The sequence below is a fragment of the Sturnira hondurensis genome, unplaced genomic scaffold, assembly GCF_014824575.4.
Source record: "Sturnira hondurensis isolate 20B ecotype Veracruz unplaced genomic scaffold, ASM1482457v3 Scaffold0005309, whole genome shotgun sequence".
NCBI lineage: Eukaryota > Metazoa > Chordata > Mammalia > Chiroptera > Phyllostomidae > Sturnira > Sturnira hondurensis.
In genome coordinates, this window is record NW_028077940.1 from 28,348 (window position 1) to 48,944 (window position 20,597).

General features: G+C 54.7%; 2 protein-coding genes across 10 annotated transcripts; both read left to right on the forward strand.

Annotated features, from left to right (window-relative positions):
* Positions 1–779: 779 nt before the first annotated feature.
* On the forward strand, positions 780–3,593 carry ZBTB12 (zinc finger and BTB domain containing 12). Of its 2 annotated transcripts, XM_037046720.1 has the most exons (3): positions 780–795; positions 960–1,184; positions 1,666–3,593. In XM_037046720.1, the coding sequence occupies exon 3, from the start codon at positions 1,687–1,689 to the stop codon at positions 3,064–3,066; it is 1,380 nt and encodes a 459-aa protein (XP_036902615.1). In that variant the 5' UTR covers positions 780–795; positions 960–1,184; positions 1,666–1,686; the 3' UTR covers positions 3,067–3,593. The 2 variants fall into 2 exon arrangements, with proteins under 2 accessions (XP_036902615.1, XP_036902616.1); XM_037046721.1 differs by lacking the exon at positions 780–795 and having other exon boundaries at positions 942–1,184.
* Positions 3,594–5,175: 1,582 nt separating this feature from the next.
* Positions 5,176–20,243, forward strand: EHMT2 (euchromatic histone lysine methyltransferase 2). 8 transcript variants are annotated; one of them, XM_037046727.1, is made up of 28 exons: positions 5,176–5,252; positions 5,899–5,965; positions 6,049–6,267; positions 6,364–6,617; positions 7,406–7,490; positions 7,792–7,832; positions 7,975–8,130; positions 11,758–11,877; positions 11,988–12,102; positions 12,263–12,364; positions 12,588–12,736; positions 12,823–12,966; positions 13,050–13,285; positions 13,363–13,545; positions 13,664–13,746; positions 14,046–14,152; positions 14,250–14,372; positions 14,458–14,559; positions 15,306–15,410; positions 15,523–15,677; positions 15,762–15,929; positions 16,334–16,478; positions 16,840–16,917; positions 17,295–17,410; positions 17,564–17,650; positions 18,973–19,054; positions 19,193–19,368; positions 19,757–20,243. In XM_037046727.1, the coding sequence occupies exons 1-28, from the start codon at positions 5,211–5,213 to the stop codon at positions 19,935–19,937; spliced, it is 3,621 nt and encodes a 1,206-aa protein (XP_036902622.1). In that variant the 5' UTR covers positions 5,176–5,210; the 3' UTR covers positions 19,938–20,243. The 8 variants fall into 8 exon arrangements, with proteins under 8 accessions (XP_036902622.1, XP_036902623.1, XP_036902625.1 ...); XM_037046728.1 differs by having other exon boundaries at positions 18,976–19,054; XM_037046730.1 differs by lacking the exon at positions 12,263–12,364 and having other exon boundaries at positions 18,976–19,054.
* Positions 20,244–20,597: the final 354 nt, after the last annotated feature.

Sequence of the window (20,597 nt, forward strand, 5' to 3'; positions counted from 1 at the left end):
GTATTGTAGGGGTGAAATGAAAATGCAAGGTCATCGACAGTTCAAGTAGAGGCCTGAAGGGCATTTGCCTTCACAAGAAATTGAGGTCAGCCCTGCCTGGTGTGGCTCAGAGGATTGAGCGCCAGCCTGCAAAACAAAGGTCACCAGTTCTATTCCCAGTCAGGGCACACGCCTGATTTTCGGGCTAGGTCCCCAGTGTGGGTCATGTGAGAAGCAACCACACGTTTCACTCCCTCTTTCTCCCATCCTTCCCCTGTCTAAAAACAAATAAATATCTCTCTAAAAAAGGAGATGAGAACGGAGATAAGAGGGAAAAATGGAGAGGAGAGGATGGACGAGATTTTACACACGAGATGGAGAAAATTGAGGGCTCTGGATTGTGTGGCCTGGAGGGCTGGGGGTGGTTAGCTTCAAAACAGTTGGCAAAACCTGAAAGTGTTGCTGGAGGAACTGGTAATATATTCAAGAGGCGATGCATGAGTGGGCAGCATCGACCAACAGCTCAGAGAGCAGCGGGATGGCCTAGGGCCTTGGGAAGGGCCGTGACTGTAACCTGGGCCCGCTAGGAGCAGCACCACCCAGGGAACAGGCAGCTGCTCTGCCAGCGGGGAGATCAGGCCCCGAGGAGCGTTACGGGCTGGGACCCGCACTAGAGAACACGAGGTTAGCGGCACGGCAGGCTGCCCGGAGAAGGGAGCGATCAGGGGTTGGGGAGCCTCTGCTAGGCACTTCGCACGCACGCGCAGACCGGCCGCTGAGCCGGGAGGCACAGAGGAGGGGAAGCTAGAATGAAGGGTGGGTGGAACGTATTTCCGCTCTGGCGGACAAATAATATTGGCCAAAGGGGAGGCCAGGCCATCTGGCCCTTTAACCGTGTGGGGGAGCTGGTGAAGAAAGGGGGGGTCGGAAAGGGGGGACTCCTGCTCCTTTAATTCCCTCCCCTCTTCCTCCTCCCACAGTTCTTGCCGAGGCCGCCGCCGCGCGCGGAGCCTAGAACACACCACACGAGCCGCCCCCGCCCCGCAGCCTTGACGCCCACGCGGAGCTAGACCCGCGCGCGCGCGCGCCCCGGTCACCCCCGCGCCTGCGCGCTGCCCAGGCCCTGCCCGAGTGTGGGGGCGCCCGCGGCCCCGGGGGGGTGGGGGAAGTAGGGGGCAAAAAAGCAGAACGCGGACCAGGGCCAGGTGAGAGGCGCGTGCACTTAGGGGCTTGGGGCTTGGGGGGGCGTGCACCATGCGTGCAGGCGGCGGGGGAAGGACGTGAAAGGCGTGTGCAAACGTGCAAGGGGTGGGGGGGGCGGAGGAAGGAGGCAGCGAGTAAAGGGGGCGGGGTGAGAAGATATGCAACCTGGGCACCCCAGAGCCTAGAGCCCCAGGCCTTTACTCCTCCTGCTTTCGCGGGCACACGGGCTCGCCCCATCGTTGCGGGCGGTTGGGCTGGGGGTACAGACGCCAGAGCCCCGCCCCCGGGAACCACGCCTCCCTCCCCTTGGAGGGACAGTGCCTTCTCCCGCCCCGCTCCCGGTGCTGGGGAAACTGAGAACAAGACCTGAAGACTGGGAGATGTGATGCTGGGGGGCCGGGCAAGAATGGAGGAGAGGGGCCTGAAGCATTGGCTTAGGAGAGCCAGAGACCTTTGTCTCTGACCGGTTTCCTTCCCAACCAGGGTTGCCCACCCCCTGCCACAATGGCGTCTGGGGTGGAAGTCCTGCGCTTCCAGCTGCCTGGCCACGAGGCCGCTACACTGAGGAACATGAACCAGCTCCGAGCAGAGGAGCGGTTCTGCGACGTGACCATTGTGGCCGACAGCCTCAAGTTCCGTGGCCACAAGGTCATCCTGGCTGCCTGCTCCCCTTTCCTGCGGGACCAGTTCCTGCTGAACCCCAGCTCTGAGCTGCAGGTCTCACTGATGCACAGTGCACGCATAGTAGCCGACCTGCTCCTCTCCTGTTACACGGGTGCCCTGGAATTTGCCGTCAGAGACATCGTCAACTACCTGACCGCAGCCTCCTACCTGCAAATGGAGCACGTGGTGGAGAAATGCCGGAATGCCCTCAGCCAGTTCATCGAACCAAAAATAGGCCTCAAAGAGGATGGGGTCAGTGATACCAGCCTTGTGAGCAGTGTCAGTGCCACCAAATCCCTACTCCCTCCTGCCAGGACCCCAAAGCCAGCCCCTAAGCCCCCACCCCCACCCCCTCTACCCCCTCCGCTCCTGCGGCCTGTGAAGTTGGAGTTCCCGTTGGATGAGGACCTGGAGCTAAAGGCTGAAGAGGAGGACGAGGACGAGGATGAGGATGTGTCTGATATCTGCATCGTCAAGGTGGAGTCTGCCCTGGAGGTGGCACACCGGCTCAAACCTCCTGGAGGTCTGGGAGGAAGCCTGGGTATCGGAAGCTCCGTGGGCAGCCACCTGGGGGAGCTGGCCCAGAGCAGCCTGCCCCCCAGCACTGTAGCCCCACCGCAGGGTGTAGTGAAAGCTTGCTACAGCCTGTCCGAGGATGCAGAAGGGGAGGGCCTGCTGTTGATCCCTGGAGGCCGGGCCAGCGTGGGGGCCACCTCAGGCCTGGTGGAGGCAGCAGCAGTGGCCATGGCTGCCCGGGGGGCGGGGGGCAGCCTGGGAGCAGGGGGCAGCCGGGGTCCCCTGCCTGGGGGTTTCTCCAGTGGTAACTCTCTAAAGAACATCAAGTGCACCAAGTGCCCAGAGATGTTTCAGGGCGTGGAGAAGCTGGTCTTCCACATGCGGGCACAGCACTTCATCTTCATGTGTCCACGCTGCGGCAAGCAGTTCAACCACAGCAGCAACCTCAACCGCCACATGAACGTGCACCGGGGCGTCAAGTCTCACTCTTGTGGCATCTGCGGCAAGTGCTTCACACAGAAGTCCACACTGCACGACCACCTCAACCTGCACTCAGGAGCGAGGCCCTATCGCTGCTCCTACTGCGATGTGCGCTTTGCTCACAAGCCTGCCATTAGGCGGCACCTCAAAGAGCAGCATGGCAAGACCACTGCCGAGAATGTGCTGGAGGCCAGTGTGGCCGAGATCAACGTCCTCATCCGCTAGCACTAGCCCGGCAGGCCTGGGCTCTTGGGCTGGGTGAGAAAGGGGTTCCTTGGCCCAGGAGAATAGGGGTTTGGGGATCGGAGACGACAGATATGGTGGGGAGCTTAAGCAGACACACACATCCTGAGGAGCCCAAGATTTCATGGGAAGAAGATCCTTCCTCTTCATAAGAGAAGGATGGAGAGGGAGAGGGTTCTTTGAGAAGGCCAAGGGAATATAGGATCCCAGAGAGAGCATACTCTCTTAGAGATGCATGGATATGTGGAGGGAGGGAAAGGGTCCTACAAAATGAGGCAAAACAACTGGAAAATGTTTTATTCCTAGGTAAGCCTGCCCAGGGAGAGGGCTGACATTTCTTGAGGTAGTGTTGGGTGGGTGGGAATTGGGAGGGTATTTGGCAGGAATTTTTTACATGCTCCAGCTTAGAATAGATGCTTGGGAGAGGGACTGGTAGTGGGAAGGATTATTGAATCCCAGAAAGGAAGGGAGGGCAGGTCTTGCATGTCAGGGGAATGGGGCTATGGGTACAAGGCTCACCAAAATTCTAGGGAGAACAAGGTGGCAGGTAAGAGATCATGGGGGTGAGCATCCTGGGTAGGTAATGGGAAGTGGGATACAATAATAGCAAGAACAGGAAATGGGGGTGGGGGTAGGGCATTTAGGTGAAAGGACACCAGAAGGGCTGTTTAGGGGGAGGGAGAGGAGAGTTATACAGTATTTTTTTTAAAAAAACATATTTTTTAGGATTTTTTCTGGAGTTTGGGGTTTTAGGGGTTTGTGGGGTTTTTGCTTTTGTTTTTTGTTTTTGTTTTTTTTTTTGCTTTTGTTTTCCACAAAATAAATTTTTTAAAAAGCACCTTTTTCTTTGTACTGTGACTCACAACTTCATGTAAATGACTGTCCCACCCTGGACAGCCTGTTATTGTGGTCATTACCCAGACATAGGTCACGACTCACGCATGTCCCATGCCTAAAGGAGGCTCAATGGGGAAGAGTAGTGTGACGAGTGAGTTCCTCTGGCCAGTGACTCCCAGTTCTGAAGCCTTAACACCTTGCAGATACCTCAAGCCTAAGTGCTCTGTGACTGTAATGGCAGTGATGGCACGTGACCTGCTTCTGTATATGAGTTCGTTGCTGGGGCCAGCGATGGCCTGTAGGTGTGATCATTGTGCCCACTGAAATTGTAAGCAGGAGCCTATGTTTGGGGACTTTGGTCTGAAGAAAGGGTTTGTGTCCTCAGGAAAGCTAAAAACCACTAGGTTTGGATTAGAGTACAGAAAAGACTACAATTCCCAGAAAACCCTATTGGAGTAGTTCTTAACCAAAGACAACTACAGTTCCCAGAAGGCCTTGAATTGGCCTCAGGAGCCTTATTCTGCAACCATGTCAAATATTGCTTGAGATCATAGATGTTTTCCCAACTTTGACCAGAACGTAATACCTAAAGGGACTGTACCCTAAATAGTTCTATCAAGGTTGTATATCTTGGCCTATATTCATATTTCCACTGTACCTCACTGTGATTGTTAAGTATTTGGCAAAAAAGGTTACTTAGTAGAGTGTGACCAGATAGTAATGACTTGGGCCACTGGGGGCTTACCTGGATGCTTAGAGCATGTGGTGGGGTAAGATGTCTGGCATAAACAGGCGCGCCCCCAGGTTTTCAAAAGGGGACATTAGCCAGCATGCTAAAACCAGCCAAGTGTCCTCTGCTAGTCCCCATCACCCCTTCTTGTTCGTTAGAGAAGCAAGGCCAAAATTGAGGCTGTGCCTTCTATCTGGAAACACAGAAACTAGAAAGTACCCAGAAGCGGGAGAAGTACACGTAAGCCCGATTTGGAAATACAGCCGCTCCCGGGAAGCTGACACAGCTTGTTACCTAAAACCTGATGTAGGGGGTGAAGAGGCCACACCTGGACCCAGGAATGCCTCTCCTCCGGTTCCCCGCTGAAATAAAACTAGAAATGGCAGCAACTCTCCTCAGCAGCCTCCACCTTAGGGGAAACAACACCTCCAAGGCCGCTCCGGGAGGAAAATGGCCAGAAAGCGCGCAGTGGCTCCTTTAAAGTTTCTCCTCGCCCTCCCTCCCCGCCCACGTGACCCGGGGCGGCCGCGCGCCGGCTCTGCCCCCAGCGCAAGCGGCGATGGCGGCGGCGGCGGGAGCTGCAGCGGCGGCGGCCGCCGAGGTGCGGAAGGGGAGGGGGAGAGGCGGGTGCATGCCCGCGCGCGCGCCCGGGGGAAGCGCGCGCCCGTGCAATGCTCCGGGGGTGCAACGGGGCCGGGGGGCCCGGGCAGGACTTACAGCAATCCGGAGGGCTAGCACCGGGGGCGGATGAGGGGACCAGGGGGTGGGAGGTGGGGGGAGTGGGCACGGAGGCGCGCGTGCAGCCGCCGGCTGTCCCCGAGTGGGCGGCGGGCGCAGGAGCCCCAGGAGCACGCGCGAGGGGCACGAGGGGCCGTCCCCCGGGCTGGGGGGCAACGGGCGCTGGAGGGGTTGGTACCCGGGGTCCCCGCGGCCTGGGGGACAAAGGGGGAACGGTTCGTGCCGCCGGGAGGAGGGGGCGGGGCCGGTGCTCCGAGGCTCCGCCCCCTCCCCCTCCTCTCTTCTCGGCCTCTGAGATGCGGGGTCTACCCCGAGGCAGAGGGCTGATGCGGGCCCGGGGGAGGGGTCGTGCGGCCCCTCCCGGCAGCAGGGGCCGCGGAAGGGGGGGCACCCACAGAGGAAGAGGTAGGCCGCGGAGCCTACTCTCTCTTCCCAGGGCCCAGGGGCCCTGGGTCCCCCAACTTCCTACCGGGTTGACCAGCCCTCCTCTCCCATGTGTTGCCTCCCAGGGGGAGGTCCCTGCTGAGATGGGGGCTCTGGTGCTGGACGAGGAGCTCAGAGGAGCCACCGAGAGAGGTGAGTGAAGCAGCTAGACCTCACCTCCCCAAACACAGGACTCCCTGAGCCCATAGTCCTGAACTTTTTCTCTTCCCTTGCAGTTCATGGCTCTTTTGGGGACAACTCTCTTAGTGAGGAGACCCTACCTAAGGCCAGCCCTGACTCCCTGGAGCCTGCTGGCCCCTCATCCCCAGCAACTGTCACCGTCACTGTTGGTGATGAGGGGGCTGACACCCCTGTAGGAGCCACACCACCCACTGGGGATGAACCTGAAAATCTTGAGGGAGATGGGGACCTGCAAGGGGGGCGCATGCTGCTGGGTGAGAGGCTGTGGAGGCTGGGGTGAGGCGGGGCATCTTCCGATTCTGCCTTTCCTCTAATCTTGCCTCTGCCTGTCTTGCCTGTCTGTTTTCCAGGTCATGCCACAAAGTCATTCCCCTCTTCACCCAGCAAAGGGGGTGCCTGTCCCAGCCGTGCCAAGATGTCAATGACAGGGGCTGGGAAATCACCCCCATCAGTCCAGAGTTTGGCTATGAGGCTGCTGAGTATGCCCGGGGCGCAGGGGGCAGCAGCATCAGGGTCTGAACCCACTCCATCTACTACCAGCCCTGAGGGGCAACCCAAGATCCACCGAGCCAGGAAAACAATGTCCAAACCTGGAAATGGACAGGTGAGGATTAGGGGAAGGGCTGAGGGGGTGGGAGAGCCAGGTAATCAACCCTCCATCTCTTGTGGGCTTTTTTATGATCCATATTCAGGTCTTTTCCAATCCATTCACAGCTTTACAGTTTACCAAAGGGCTATTTTGTGTCACGTTCTGGATTGGGGCTTACTGTGTGAATAGACGGGTTTCTTGTCTTCCTGGAGTTTACAGTCTTGGGAGAGGGAAGTAAAAGAAACCAGTGTTAAAGATTTATTTATGTAGTTAATGCTTTAATTACTCTTAAGATAACGATTACGTAAAGGAACTTGAAACCACTCTTTTTACTTCAAAGGGAGACCTCAGGGAATTTTTCCTCCCATAGAACCTGCCGCTGTTTCATTTTAAAGGTCGTATTCCTACTGGGAATGAGATGAGGGCAAAGGACATGACAGAGGCCCCAGAATCTCACAACCTTTATGATAGTGTTTTTAGGGCTCTTGGTAGTATTATGTTGTGCATGTGGTTTGAGTAGCTTTGGTCAAGGTCTTAACCTTTGTTTTCTTATCTATAAAATGGGAAGAAAGGGCCTGCTGCACACTTGAAGAAGCAAGTGAGGGTTAGGTATGGGGTGTCCTTGACCCACTTTCTCTGGGGTAGACATCAGTTCTCGTTACAGCCACATCTGGCTACTTCAGTGTCAGATGGCATTTTTGAAGTTGTGGCTCACCACCTCACCACCATCTGGTGCTCGTGGCTAATTCAGGCCAAACCACAGCCAATTCCTGACCCTAAGGGTGCTCTCTCTGCATGCCCAGCCTCTAGTCCCTGAGAAGAGGCCCCCTGAAGTGCAGCATTTCCGAATGAGTGATGATGTGCACCCGCTTGGGAAGGTGACCTCAGGTCAGTTTCACCTCTCACCCTCCTGCAGCTTCATATCATATGGCCTGTACTGAGGGTTTATTTTTTTTAAATATTTTATTTATTTATCTTTAGAGGGGAAGAGAAGGAGAGAAGTATCAATGTATGGTTGCCTCTCATGAGTCCCCTGCTGGGAACTGGCGTGCAACCCAGGCCTATGGCCTGACTGGGAATTGAACTGCGATCCTGTGGTTCACAGGCCCGCACTCAATCCACTGAGCTACACCAGCCAGGGCCTGAGGGTTTACAGTACAAGCCTGGATCCTTTCTTCTCTCCTTCCAGATGTGGCCAAAAGGAGGAAACTGAACTCAGGAGGTGGCCTGGTGAGCAGAGAGAGGCAGAGAACAAGACCTCTCCACCTGGGGGCTACTTCAGGGAAGCCCCAAACTAGGGCTGCCTCCCCACTCAAAGGAAATAGGTTGGTGGGGAATGCCAGCAGTGTCTATTGTTGTCCTGTTTTTCCAGTCGGAGGAGTTGGGATCTGCCCGGAGTTCAAGAGAAATGGCCCTGGAGAAGGTGAACCCTGGGTCCCTGGAGGAGTGGGAGACAGTGGTGGGGGATGACTTCAGCCTCTACTACGACTCCTACTCTGTGGATGAGCGTGTAGACTCTGACAGCAAGGTGAGATAGCCTGCTGTTCCATGTCTGGGGCTTACTCTCCCATCTTTTCTGCCCCCACCTTCACTCTCTCCTTTTAATCTTCTGAACACCCACTAATTCATTGCCCCATACTCTCTATAACCTAGTGCCATGTGTGCTGCACCCATTCCATCTCTTACTCTTTCCACAGTGACCATCATCCATTTTATGGTTTATTTGTTGATTGCCTGCTGGGTTATTCCTTTTAAGATTTTATTTATTTATTTATTTACACAGAGGGGAAGGGAGAAAGAAAGAGAAGGAAACATCAGTGTGTGGTTGCCTTGAGTGTGCCCCCTACTGGGGACCTACCCCGCAACCCAGGTTTGTGCCCTGATTAAGAATTGAACTGGCAACTCTGGTTCCCAGGCTGGCATTCAGTCCACTGAGCCACACCAGCCAAGGCACTTGGTTTGGTTTTATCACACACGTGTTTGCCTATGTACTATAATGCTTAGTCTTGCCTGTTTTGCTTTTTATTTAATGTGTTATCATGGAAACTTTCAAATACAGATAATCCTTGAACAACACAGGTGTGACCTGCATGGGTCCTCTTATACAGATTTTAAAAAAATAATTACTTGTCAGTGTATTTTTTTCTTATGATTTATTTCCTCTGTCTTACTTTATTGTAAGAATACAGTGTATATTACACATATAAAATATGTGTCGATCAACTGTTTACATTGTTGGTAAGGCTTCCGGTCAACAGCAGGCTGCTAGTTGGTTTGCTGGGGGGTCAAAAGTTGCACATGGAGGTTCAACTGCAGGGGGGTCAGCACCCCACCCCTGTGTTGTTTAACAACCAACCATATGCACAAAAGAATAGAAGAGTAAGCCCCATCAGGCTGTCACTCGGCTCTAGCAAAACGCAGCTGATATTTTTTCTGTTTTTTTAAATAATTATTTTATTGTTGTTATTTATAGTTCACTGCATTTTCCCCCAACCACTACCCCCCACCCCAGTATTTTTTCTTTTTTAAATTTATATATTTATTTTTTACATTCAATATTATTTTGTACTAGTTTCAGGTGTACAGCACAGTGGTCAGACAGTCATGTACTTTACACAGTGCTCCCCTGACGTTCCCAGTCCCCATCCGGCCCTGCACTTACTTATCACAGTGGTGTCTGCTGTGCTGTGCTTCGCACCCCCAGGGCTGTTCTCTCACCACTGATGTGCGCCTCTCAGTCCCTTCCCTTTTTCACCCAGCGTCAACCATCTTCCATCAGGCAACCTTTCAGAATGCTCTCTGACTTTTAGTTTGTTTCTGCTCTGTTTATTTTGGTTTTTAGATTCCCATATAAATGGAATCATACGGCATTTGTCTTTGATTTGTTTCACTCAGCACAATACCCTCTAGATCCTTCCATGTTGTCGTAAATGGCAAGATTTTATTCTTACTTTACAGTCGAGTAATATTCTATTATATATGTACCTGATCTTCTTTCTCCAGTCGTCAACCAGTGAGCACTTAGGCTGCTTCTGTATCTTGGCTATTGTAAATAACACTGTAATAAACATAGGGGCACCTGTGTCTTTTTGAATTAGCGTTTTGGATTTCTTTGGATAAATACCCAGAAGTGGAATTGCTAGGTCATATGGTAGTTCTATTTTTAATTTTTTGAGGAAACTCCATACTGTTTTCCACAGTGGCTGCACCAGTCTGCATTCCCACCAACAGTGCACTAGGGTTTCCTTTTCTTCACACTCTTGTCAACACTTGTTGATTTATTGATGGTAGCCATTCTGACAGGTGTGAGGTGAAACTTCACTGTTTTTAATTTGCTCACATCACTATGAACATTAGTGATGTCGAGCATTTTTCCATACATCTATTGGCCATTTCTGTCCTCTTTGCAGAAATGTTTATTTTGGTCCTTTGCCCATTTTTTAATTGGATTGTCTGGTTTGGTTTTGGTTTTTGCTGTTCAGTTGTATGAGTTTCTCACATATTTTGGATATTAATCCCTTATTAGATGTATCATTGGCAAATATCTTTTTCTGTTTTGTTGGTGGTTTCCTGTGCTATGCAGACACTTCTTAGTTCGATATAATCCCATATGTCTAGTTTTTCTTTTGTTGCCCTTGACTGAAAAGACGTGTCCAAAAACATACTGCTAAGAGCCATGTTAGAGAGTTTACTGTATGTTTTCTTTTAAGAATTTTACAGTTTCAGGTCTTAAAATTGAGGTCTTTGATCCATTTTGAATTTATTCTTACATGTGGTGTAAGAAGGTGGTTCAGTGTCCCTAACAGCATTTATTGAAGAGGCTTTCCTACCCCATCACGTGTTCTTGCCTCCTTCGCAGCACATAGCCAGTCCTCACACTGGTCCACTCCTTCTCCAACGCACCCTGCTGGCTTATGTTAGAGCCACCCCCCAGCCATGTTTTATTTAGAGATATTTCCATATCTCTCCTTATGTATCTCTAAACATAAGACCTCCTTCTGCCCAGACTGGTGTGGCTCGGTGAGTTGGGCCTCCTCCGACAAGTCAGAAGGTCACCAGTTCAATTCCCAGTCAGGGTGCCTTCCTGGATTGCTGGCCAGGTCCCTGATTGGGACGTACAGGAGGCAACTGATGCATATTTCTCTCCCTCTCTTTCTCCCTTCCTTCCCCTCTCTCTAAAAACAAATAAATGAAGTCATTAAAAATTCTCTGTTCCTTAACAAATCAGATCTACATGACTATTTTCACGCCTAAAAAATTTACCAGTGATTTCTCAGTATCATCGATTTACAACCGTTTAAGTCTTCACATCTCATTGTTTCATAAATGGGCTTTTATTTGTCAATATTTAAATGAGGCCCATACATTGACTTGACACTTGTCATCATTCTTTCTTGATGTGTAGGTTACCCGTCATCTAAAAAAATTTTATTTTGCCATTTATTTGTTGAAGAAACCAGGTCAGTTGTCTGACAGAACTCCTCCCATGTAGGAGTTGGCCAGCTGGGTGGGGCTTGACACATCGCTCTCTGACAAATATCCCTTGTGCTCGAGAACTGTTGTATCTGAAAGCGTGGTCAGCTTCAGAAGCGCATCCCACCGCTGCTGGTGTGAGTGCTTCCTGTCATATCACACCAGGGGGCGTAGGGTATGTGGCCTTTTATTATGTTGAGATGAGTCTGAGGAGATTGAGGTGATGTCAGCTTGTCCCTTGCTGTAAAGTTCCTCATTAGCTTTTCATTAGTGTCTTTGGCAGCCATCGATAGTCTCACCTATTTATGAACTTCATAGAGCAAGTACACATACACATACTGTACAGTTCCTTTCCGGAACTTAACTGTTTGGGGTTTGGTTTGGTTTTTTGCTTAAGATTGTCTTGCCAAGGTTCAAACATGTTGTTCCATCTAACCATCGTGCCTTCTTTTTGTTGCTGTCTAATATTCTACATCTCTTCCTACTACTCTTTCCCTCCTTTCCTGCAAGCACTCGCCTCCACTGGAGAGCCCTCCCCGCGGTGGTGGCTTTCTTTACCTGTCTCACTGTGTGAGTCCTGGCAGTTGGACATGACCTCCTCTGCCTTTCTCTCAAGTCTCCCCTGGAGAGATCTGGGCCTGAGGGTCACTGTTTACTCAGCTCCACTTTGCCTCTGTCCCAGTCTGAGGTTGAAGCGCTTGCTGAACAACTGAGTGAGGAAGAGGAAGAGGAGGAGGAAGAAGAGGAAGAGGAGGAGGAGGAAGAAGAGGAAGATGAGGAGTCGGGCAATCAGTCTGATAGGGTGAGAGCTGGGGGCTGACATGCCCAGAAGAGTAGGGGCTGTGGGGCCAGAGGTCTGAGTCCTGAGGAGTGAGGGCTGGGGCCAAGCTCTTCACCCTCCCTTCTTTCCAGAGCGGTTCCAGTGGCCGACGAAAAGCCAAAAAGAAATGGCGGAAGGACAGCCCATGGGTGAAGCCCTCCCGGAAACGGCGGAAGCGGGATCCTCCCCGGACCAAGGAGCCACGAGGTGAGGAGGTTCCTCTGCTTTGGGGTCCCCTCTTCCAGTCCCCCTCCCAGCCCCCAGAGAGCATGCACAGACACATGCTCCTGCACGTGCACACCCGCATGTGCCCACACATCCAGGTGCCTGTGGGCTTGCACTCTCACTCTCTCTGTCTCTGTGTCAGGAGTGAATGGTGTGGGCTCCTCAGGCCCCAGTGAGTACATGGAGGTCCCGCTGGGGTCCCTGGAGCTGCCCAGTGAGGGGACCCTCTCCCCCAACCACGCTGGTAATTGCCAATTGCTGGGATAGGGAGCCACTAGGGGGCACCCTCTGGACTGGAGGGAAAGTGGGAGGAGGGAGACCCCATTGGAGCCAGGGTATATCCATGGCCAGGCTTTGTGGGTTCTGGAGCACGTAGAGAAAGGCAGGCAGGGTGGGGGTGAGCGGCCCCACCAGGGGTCCCAGTGGGTGAGGGGCAGGGCCTCCCTCAGCTCCCTTGTTCCTCTAAGGGGTGTCCAACGACACGTCCTCACTGGAGACAGAACGTGGATTTGAGGAGTTGCCCCTGTGCAGCTGCCGCATGGAGGCGCCCAAGATTGACCGCATCAGTGAGAGAGCAGGACACAAGTGCATGGCCACAGAGAGTGTGGATGGAGAGGTGGGCCTGTGGACAGGGGAAGCAGTGTGGGGTACATGGCCCAGGCCCCCGCCTCACCTCTCTTCTCGCCCATCCTCTGCCCACAGCTGTCAGGCTGCAATGCTGCAATCCTCAAGCGGGAGACCATGAGGCCATCAAGCCGTGTGGCCCTGATGGTGCTCTGTGAGGCCCACCGCGCCCGCATGGTCAAACACCACTGCTGCCCAGGCTGTGGCTACTTCTGTACTGCGGTGAGTGACCAGTGGGAAGACCAGCAGTGAGCCTCACCACAGTAGGGGCTCCCATCGCCTCACCATGTTGTTTCCCTGTCCAGGGCACCTTCCTGGAGTGCCACCCCGACTTCCGTGTGGCCCATCGCTTCCACAAGGCCTGTGTGTCCCAGCTGAATGGGATGATCTTCTGTCCCCACTGTGGGGAGGATGCGTCCGAGGCCCAGGAGGTAACCATCCCCTGGGGAGATGGAGTGACACCACCAACTGGCACTGCAGCACCTGCCCCCCCACCCCTGGCCCAGGATGCTCCTGGGAGAGCAGACACTTCTCAGCCCAGGTACTGGCCTCTCCCTTCCCCACTGTCTGTTCCCTTTTCCTGCCCATCACCCGAGACATTAGCCCCTTCTCCCACAGCGCCCGGATGCGAGGGCAGGGGGAGCTCCGGCGCCCACCCTGCGACCCTGTGGCTGACACCATTGACAGCTCAGGGCCTTCCCTGACCCTGCCCAGTGGGGGTTGCCTCTCAGCCGTGGGGCTGCCACCTGGACCAGGCCGGGAAGCCCTGGAGAAGGCCCTAGTCATCCAGGAGTCAGAGAGGTGAGAGGGGCATTGCTCTCAGCACGGTGACTGGGGTGGGCTGGAAGGGCAGGTCTGTGGTTGTTGAAGCTGATACTGGAGTCTAAGGAGCCCACCCCGCCTTCCCTCACCGTGGCAGGCGGAAGAAACTGCGCTTCCACCCACGGCAGTTGTACCTGTCAGTGAAGCAGGGGGAGCTGCCGAAGGTCATCCTGATGCTGTGTGAGTATCCATCCACTCACTCATTCAGCGAAGCTTGGCTGAGCCCGATGATGTCAGGCTCTGGGCTGGGTCCAGGAGCGCAGTGAAGGACTTTATCCTCACCCCGCAGGTTACCTGCCTTGCTCAGTGCACAGCAGCACTGAGGGGAATGGCCACTCTGAACTCAGACAGAGCTGGTGCCCCTGGTTCTTACTCCTGACATGTGCCCTGAGAAACCTTCCTGGAGTAGGTGCCATCCGGCCCCTAGCTTGCTTACCACTTGTCCCTCCCTCTCCCGGTGTGGCGGGCTCTCCCCACAGTGGACAACCTGGATCCCAACTTCCAGAGCGACCAGCAGAGCAAGCGCACACCCCTGCATGCAGCTGCCCAGAAGGGTTCTGTGGAGATCTGCCACGTGCTGCTACAAGTCAGTATGGGCTGGCCCTCTGCCTCATTGACTAGGCCCTCGGACGTCCCCTGCTTGGCCCCTCCCTGGCACCAGCCCACATGCCCCCTCCTCACAGGCTGGAGCCAACATCAATGCAGTGGACAAGCAACAGCGGACGCCGCTGATGGAGGCTGTGGTGAACAACCACCTGGAGGTGGCCCGCTACATGGTGCAACGTGGTGGCTGTGTCTATAGCAAGGTGTGCTAGGCCAGCCCCTGGGCCCAGTGGCGGGACTGACTAAGAGGTGCCAGCTGGAAGACTCACCTGCCCATGTCTCCCTCAGGAGGAAGATGGCTCCACCTGCCTCCACCACGCGGCCAAAATTGGGAACTTGGAGATGGTCAGCCTGCTGCTCAGCACAGGACAAGTGGACGTCAACGCCCAGGTCAGAGGCTGCCCTGCCACCCCTCCCACTCCTCGCTACCCAGCCCCTTGGTCCTTGGCTCGGCCTCAGACTATGGCACCGTTCACATTGGCTGACCTCTGACCTCTCCCTGCATCCCATATTGCTCCAGCTGTCCCCTTATTTCTCTCTCCTCTTTCAACTATCTCTTCACTGTTTTCTCTTTCTTGCTACTTCTCCTTATCAGTTTTCAGAGTAATGAGTTGCTGCTTTAATATCTGAAGTGTCCAGTGAGATTATTTGTGAACTCTTCGTTTTTCCTGTGATAGATAAGTTTTACTCTATTGTCTTTCTTCTCGATCCATCCTCTGTTAGGAGGAGCCCCTGGAAGTTGGCTCCTGTGGCTTTTGATATGACCTAGCATCCTTTGAGAGCATCTGGCCTTTCAGCATTTACATACTATCCGTGTACCTAGGGATAGTTGTTGCTATTGGGTCACTGCGTCTAGGATTTTTGAGCAGACGGGCTTAGAAAATAATGTATTTTTTAGAAAGAGAAAAAGGACTCTGCAGCCTTGAACAATAGACTCTATAGTTTCACTTTATAGATAAGGAAACACGCTGAGACGTTGAGTGACTTGCTCAGGGTGCCACAGCATTGAGTGGCCGAGCTGGGCCTCTGACTGAGTCTGGCTCCAGGGCGTGTGCTCCTGACCACGTGCTGCTTCGGCGAGCAGGGCTGGATGCTGGGCCTGCCCCATACTCTCTTCACTCCCTTCCCACCCATAGGATAGTGGGGGATGGACGCCCATCATCTGGGCCGCAGAGCACAAGCACATCGAGGTGATCCGTATGCTGCTGACACGGGGTGCCGATGTCACCCTAACAGACAATGTGAGAGTTGGGTGGGGTGGGGGAGGTGGAGCTGGCCCAGGCCCTGAATGTGGTTGAGGCTGGATTCAAGGGCTCATTGCCTCGGCTACTCCTTCTGCCACCACCTCTACAGGAGGAAAACATTTGTCTGCACTGGGCCTCCTTCACCGGCAGCGCTGCCATCGCTGAGGTCCTTCTGAATGCCCGCTGTGATCTCCACGCTGTCAACTACCACGGGGACACACCCCTGCACATCGCAGCCCGGGAGAGCTACCATGACTGTGTGCTGTGAGCCTCTGTCCACCCTACACCCAAAGCCCCTCCGCCACCCCTCACAGCCCCATGCCTCTAAGGCTCTCTCTCCCCTCCCAGGTTGTTCCTGTCACGCGGAGCGAATCCTGAGCTACGCAACAAGGAGGGGGACACCGCATGGGACCTGACTCCTGAACGCTCTGATGTGTGGTTTGCACTGCAGCTCAACCGCAAGCTCCGGCTTGGCGTGGGGAACCGGGCCGTCCGCACTGAGAAGATCATCTGCCGGTGAGTGCTGGGCCTGCGGTCCCCAAACTGCCCTCCCCAGGCTCCACTGAGTCCCAAGAACCACTTCCGGTTCCCCCTGCTAGGATTGCCATATATATCACAAGTGAAAATAGAGGATATCTAGTTAAATTAGAATCTCAGATGAACAGTTACTACTTTTTTGGTGTAAAAGTGATCCATACAGTATTTGAGGTATACATGTACTAAAAATTATTTCTTGTTTATCTGAAATCTGACTTTTAACTTGGTGCCCTGCATTTTTTCTGGCAACCTCCCTCCACATGCCCCAATGAACACCCAGAATCCCCCTCTACCTTCCCTCCAGCCCAGTCCCCACGGCCCAGGAACCTCCCCAGTCCTCTCTTTGCACCTAGAGAAGCCCTCAGCCCCGTTTCCCTTACCAGGGATGTGGCTCGGGGCTATGAGAATGTGCCCATTCCCTGTGTCAACGGTGTGGATGGGGAGCCATGCCCCGAGGATTATAAGTACATCTCGGAGAATTGCGAGACATCCACCATGAACATTGATCGTAACATCACCCACCTGCAGGTGAGGGACCTGAGACCTCTTGAAGGGACAGCAGAGCCACCAAGTACAGTGGGGCAAGTCATGGGCCAACAAGAGCACCTACAAAGTCAGGGCTGGAGGGGAGCTCCGAGGGCATGGTCCACCCAGAGAAGGATCTTCTAACTAGGACACAGGACGGTATCAAGCAGGCTCACGGTAGCCCTAGGCTCAAACCTTCAGCAACATCTTGGTTCCCTTCACTGTGGGACCATCACCACTCGTGATCCTAAAACATGGACCCTAGCAAAAGGGCAACAGCTGTGGGGGCAGGGAGCCCTGGGAGCTGAGGGGCCGGGGCCAATTCCGGGGATCAGGCTCACCCTGCCTCCTGCCTCCTGCCCAGCACTGCACGTGTGTGGATGACTGCTCCAGCTCCAACTGCCTGTGCGGCCAGCTCAGCATTCGCTGCTGGTATGACAAGGTACGTGCCCTTGCCCTGTCCGCAGGTGCCCATTCACTCCTTCAGAGGAACTGGCCTCAAATGCTCGTTCCCCGGGACGTTGTGTTTCACCTCCTACCCTGGGGAGAAGTGGCAGAGGGGGCAGGGCCAGACCCGGAATCCCTGAGACACTGCCAGGACAGAGGTGGGCCTGGCCCAGACACATGCAAGTCAAGGGGATTGGTTGTGGGGCACGTGTCCTTTGACCTTAGAGTACGTGTAGTGTCCCCCACCCCGGCCTCCCTGTCTCCCTGTCACTGGGTTGAGGTCAGGGGAGGGTTCTTGTATGGGGACTTGGGGATCTTGGGCACCTGAAGTGGAGCTACACAGAAACCACTGCTCTCCCCTCCCTCCCCAAGGATGGGCGGCTGCTCCAGGAATTTAACAAGATCGAGCCCCCGCTGATCTTCGAGTGTAACCAGGCCTGCTCCTGCTGGAGAAACTGCAAGAACCGGGTGGTGCAGAGTGGCATCAAGTGAGGCCCTGCCCTTGCAGCCCCCCTCCCCGCCCCCTGCCGCTGCCCACTGCACACACAGACAAGCACACAGCCCCACATGCACATGCACAGAGATGTATAAGCACGTGCTGTCTCCCATCCACCCAACATTGCCTTTTCTTCCACCCCTAGGGTGCGACTACAGCTCTACCGAACTGCCAAGATGGGCTGGGGTGTCCGCGCCCTGCAAACCATCCCCCAGGGAACCTTCATCTGCGAGTGAGTTGGGGGGGGAGGTGAAGGGATGGACCCACAGCCACTGCTACCTCTACTGCCCTCTCTGCCCTCCTCCCTGATGGGTCCCACTCTTCTCACTGCCCCCTCTCCAGCCAGCTTCCTCAGACCCTCTTCCCCACAGCCAGGCACCCTTCCTACCCCACTCAGCCCAGACCACAGAGCTATCCATCGCCACTGCCCACATCCTCACCCGGCCCCCACTTCCCATCCTCACATAGCCTCCCCCTGCCCTTCTGAGCTGGGGAAAGCACCAGTTTGGGAGACAAATCGGGGTTCGAGCTCCACTCTGCTGCTAGTGTCCTTGGCGTTTTTGAGCCTCATTTTCTGTCCACCTTCAGGGCCCTCTTTCCTCCCCATCAGTTCCTTTCTCTGCCCAGCATCTATAGCCACTCTGTCCCCTGGCTCTTGGCTCATAGCCTTTAAACTTATCTAGGTCTCCCTTGAACTTAAAAAAAAAACAACTTGTAGCCACTTATGTGTATTTAGGGTCCATCCATTTTCTTTTGATTGTGTCATCTGTTAACCTCTCAAACAAGCAACCCTGTCTCCCTGGGTCTCAGTTTCCCATCCACTCACTGCTCATCCTGCCAAAACCTGCCTTGTCCTCACCCTCTGCTGCTGCCGCCTTCCGACAGTCCCCAACTGCACCCCTGCTTCCTGTGCCTCAGCCCTCGTTCCCCTGGCATCTGCCACTCCCTTAGCCTGGCTTCGATGGCCCTGTCCTCACCTCCGCCCCATTCGACCTTCCTCTTCACCAGCTTCTCTTCCTCTGTTCTCTAAATGCGGGCATCCTCACCCCTGGCTCCTTCCCCAGAGTTCCTCAAAGCTCCTGTGGCTCTACCCCTTCCTGCTGGCCTGACCACTCGTGTCCTTCAGCCTCCCATTGCCATCACCTGTGGGGTGACTCCTAGTCCGCAAACCTCCAAGTGTCTAACCTGGAGCAGAGTTTCCCACCCAAGCCCACAGGCTGAGCCCTGAACCCTGGAGGCCTGGCATCAGTCCCTTTACCTCCCCCACCATGTCACTGGCTCATCCTCAGCCACCACATTTGCTGGCCCCGCCTGTAGCAGCTGTCCAGTGATGACCTCACATGCCAGTGTCCCCATGTTCCTCCTCCTGGTCTCACCTTCAGAGGGGAACACCCAGCCAGGTCCCAGCAGTTTTGATCTGCAACATTCACAGACACTACTGGGCATCTGACCTAATGGAAGAGGAGCCTGTGGGGGTGGTGAGGTGAGGAGACACGGCCTGGAGCCGGCCCCTGTAACCCCTGCTCCCCTTCAGCACCATCACTTCCTGCCCAGCAGGTATGTCGGGGAGCTGATCTCCGACGCTGAGGCCGATGTGAGAGAGGATGATTCTTATCTCTTCGACTTAGACAACAAGGTGGGCAGGAGGCCCCTCTGTCTTCTACTCCCAGTCAGCAGCGGAAACCTGGGGAGGGCAGGACTGGGTTGTCAGTGGGTGGGGAAGTTGGTGGGGCACAAAAGGTGATAAATGTAACTTGTGCCACCCTCCCCTCAGGATGGAGAGGTATACTGCATTGATGCCCGATACTATGGCAACATCAGCAGATTCATCAACCACTTGTGTGACCCCAACATCATCCCCGTCCGGGTCTTCATGCTGCACCAAGACCTGCGATTTCCACGCATTGCTTTCTTCAGTTCCCGAGACATCCGGACCGGGGAGGAGCTGGGGTGAGGTGCCTGGGCTTGGCCCAGGGTGTGGGAAACAACACAGTGGAGGCCAGCAGCTGACGAGAGCTCCTGATTTGCCAGCTTGGATTAGAGCAGAACTCAGAGTCAGTGTACAGAAGTGTCCCTGCAGGGCATGTTAAATAGGCCTGAGAGTCTCACAGAGGATTTTGATTCAGTAGGTTTGGGATAGGGCCCAAGACTCTATTCAGACACGCTCCCAGCCAGTGGTGGTGCTGCAGACCCGTAGAGCGTACAAGGACTTAGGGCCTGTCGGGAGGAGAAGGGTGTGGCTGCCAGAATGCGCCCTGGGGAGCAGGACCCACGGGTTCTGGAGTGGGCTTGGGCAGTCAGGTCTGGGTCCCATAAGCCTCTTGTGCTTTTCTGACAGGTTTGACTATGGTGACCGCTTCTGGGACATCAAAAGCAAATATTTCACCTGCCAGTGTGGCTCTGAGAAGTGTAAGCACTCAGCTGAGGCCATTGCCCTAGAGCAGAGCCGCCTGGCCCGCCTGGACCCCCACCCGGAGCTGCTGCCTGAACTTAGCTCTCTGCCCTCCGTCAATCCCTGAGAGTGGACCATACTCGCCCTCCGCGCCCCTGGATGGCTACCAGCTCAGCAGCTGCCTCTGTCACTTGCTGTTCATGGCCACACCCAGGGGCACTGCCATCTTTCCCCATAGCCCTTCACACATTCCTGGCCAGAGACCCCAACCAGGCCCTGGGGGTCTGACAGCCCCTCCTCTAGGGCTGGTTCCTCCCTGGGAGGGTGATTTGGGCTGGCCGCCCCTCTGTTCCCCAACCTCAGCTGAAGTTTGATGAACTGAAGTGGCCCTCTGCCAACTGGTTTCTTTTGTTCTCAATAAATACTGGGTTTGATAACAAATTATCTGGGTGATTGTGGGGGGTGGGGCGTCCAGGGAGGATGCATACACAGCTGAAGGAATGTGAGTCCAAGGGGCAGAGGGAGATGGGAGGCTGGGCTGGTATAAGCAGTATCCTAGCAGAGGAGAGGGCACTGGGGGGGGGCGGGGGGCCACCAGGGGCAGGGTCTAATCAAGGCCTAAAAGGCAAACAACAATCTTGGCTAGGGGATATGGACATGTGGGAGTTAGTTTGCAGGATTAGGAATGGTTCTTGGAGCACTCCAGGTCCTTCAGGTCATGGTCCATGGGTCTCAGCGAGCAGCCCTGTGCCCTGTCCCTGGCTGGGCCTTCCTACCCTCAGCCCTC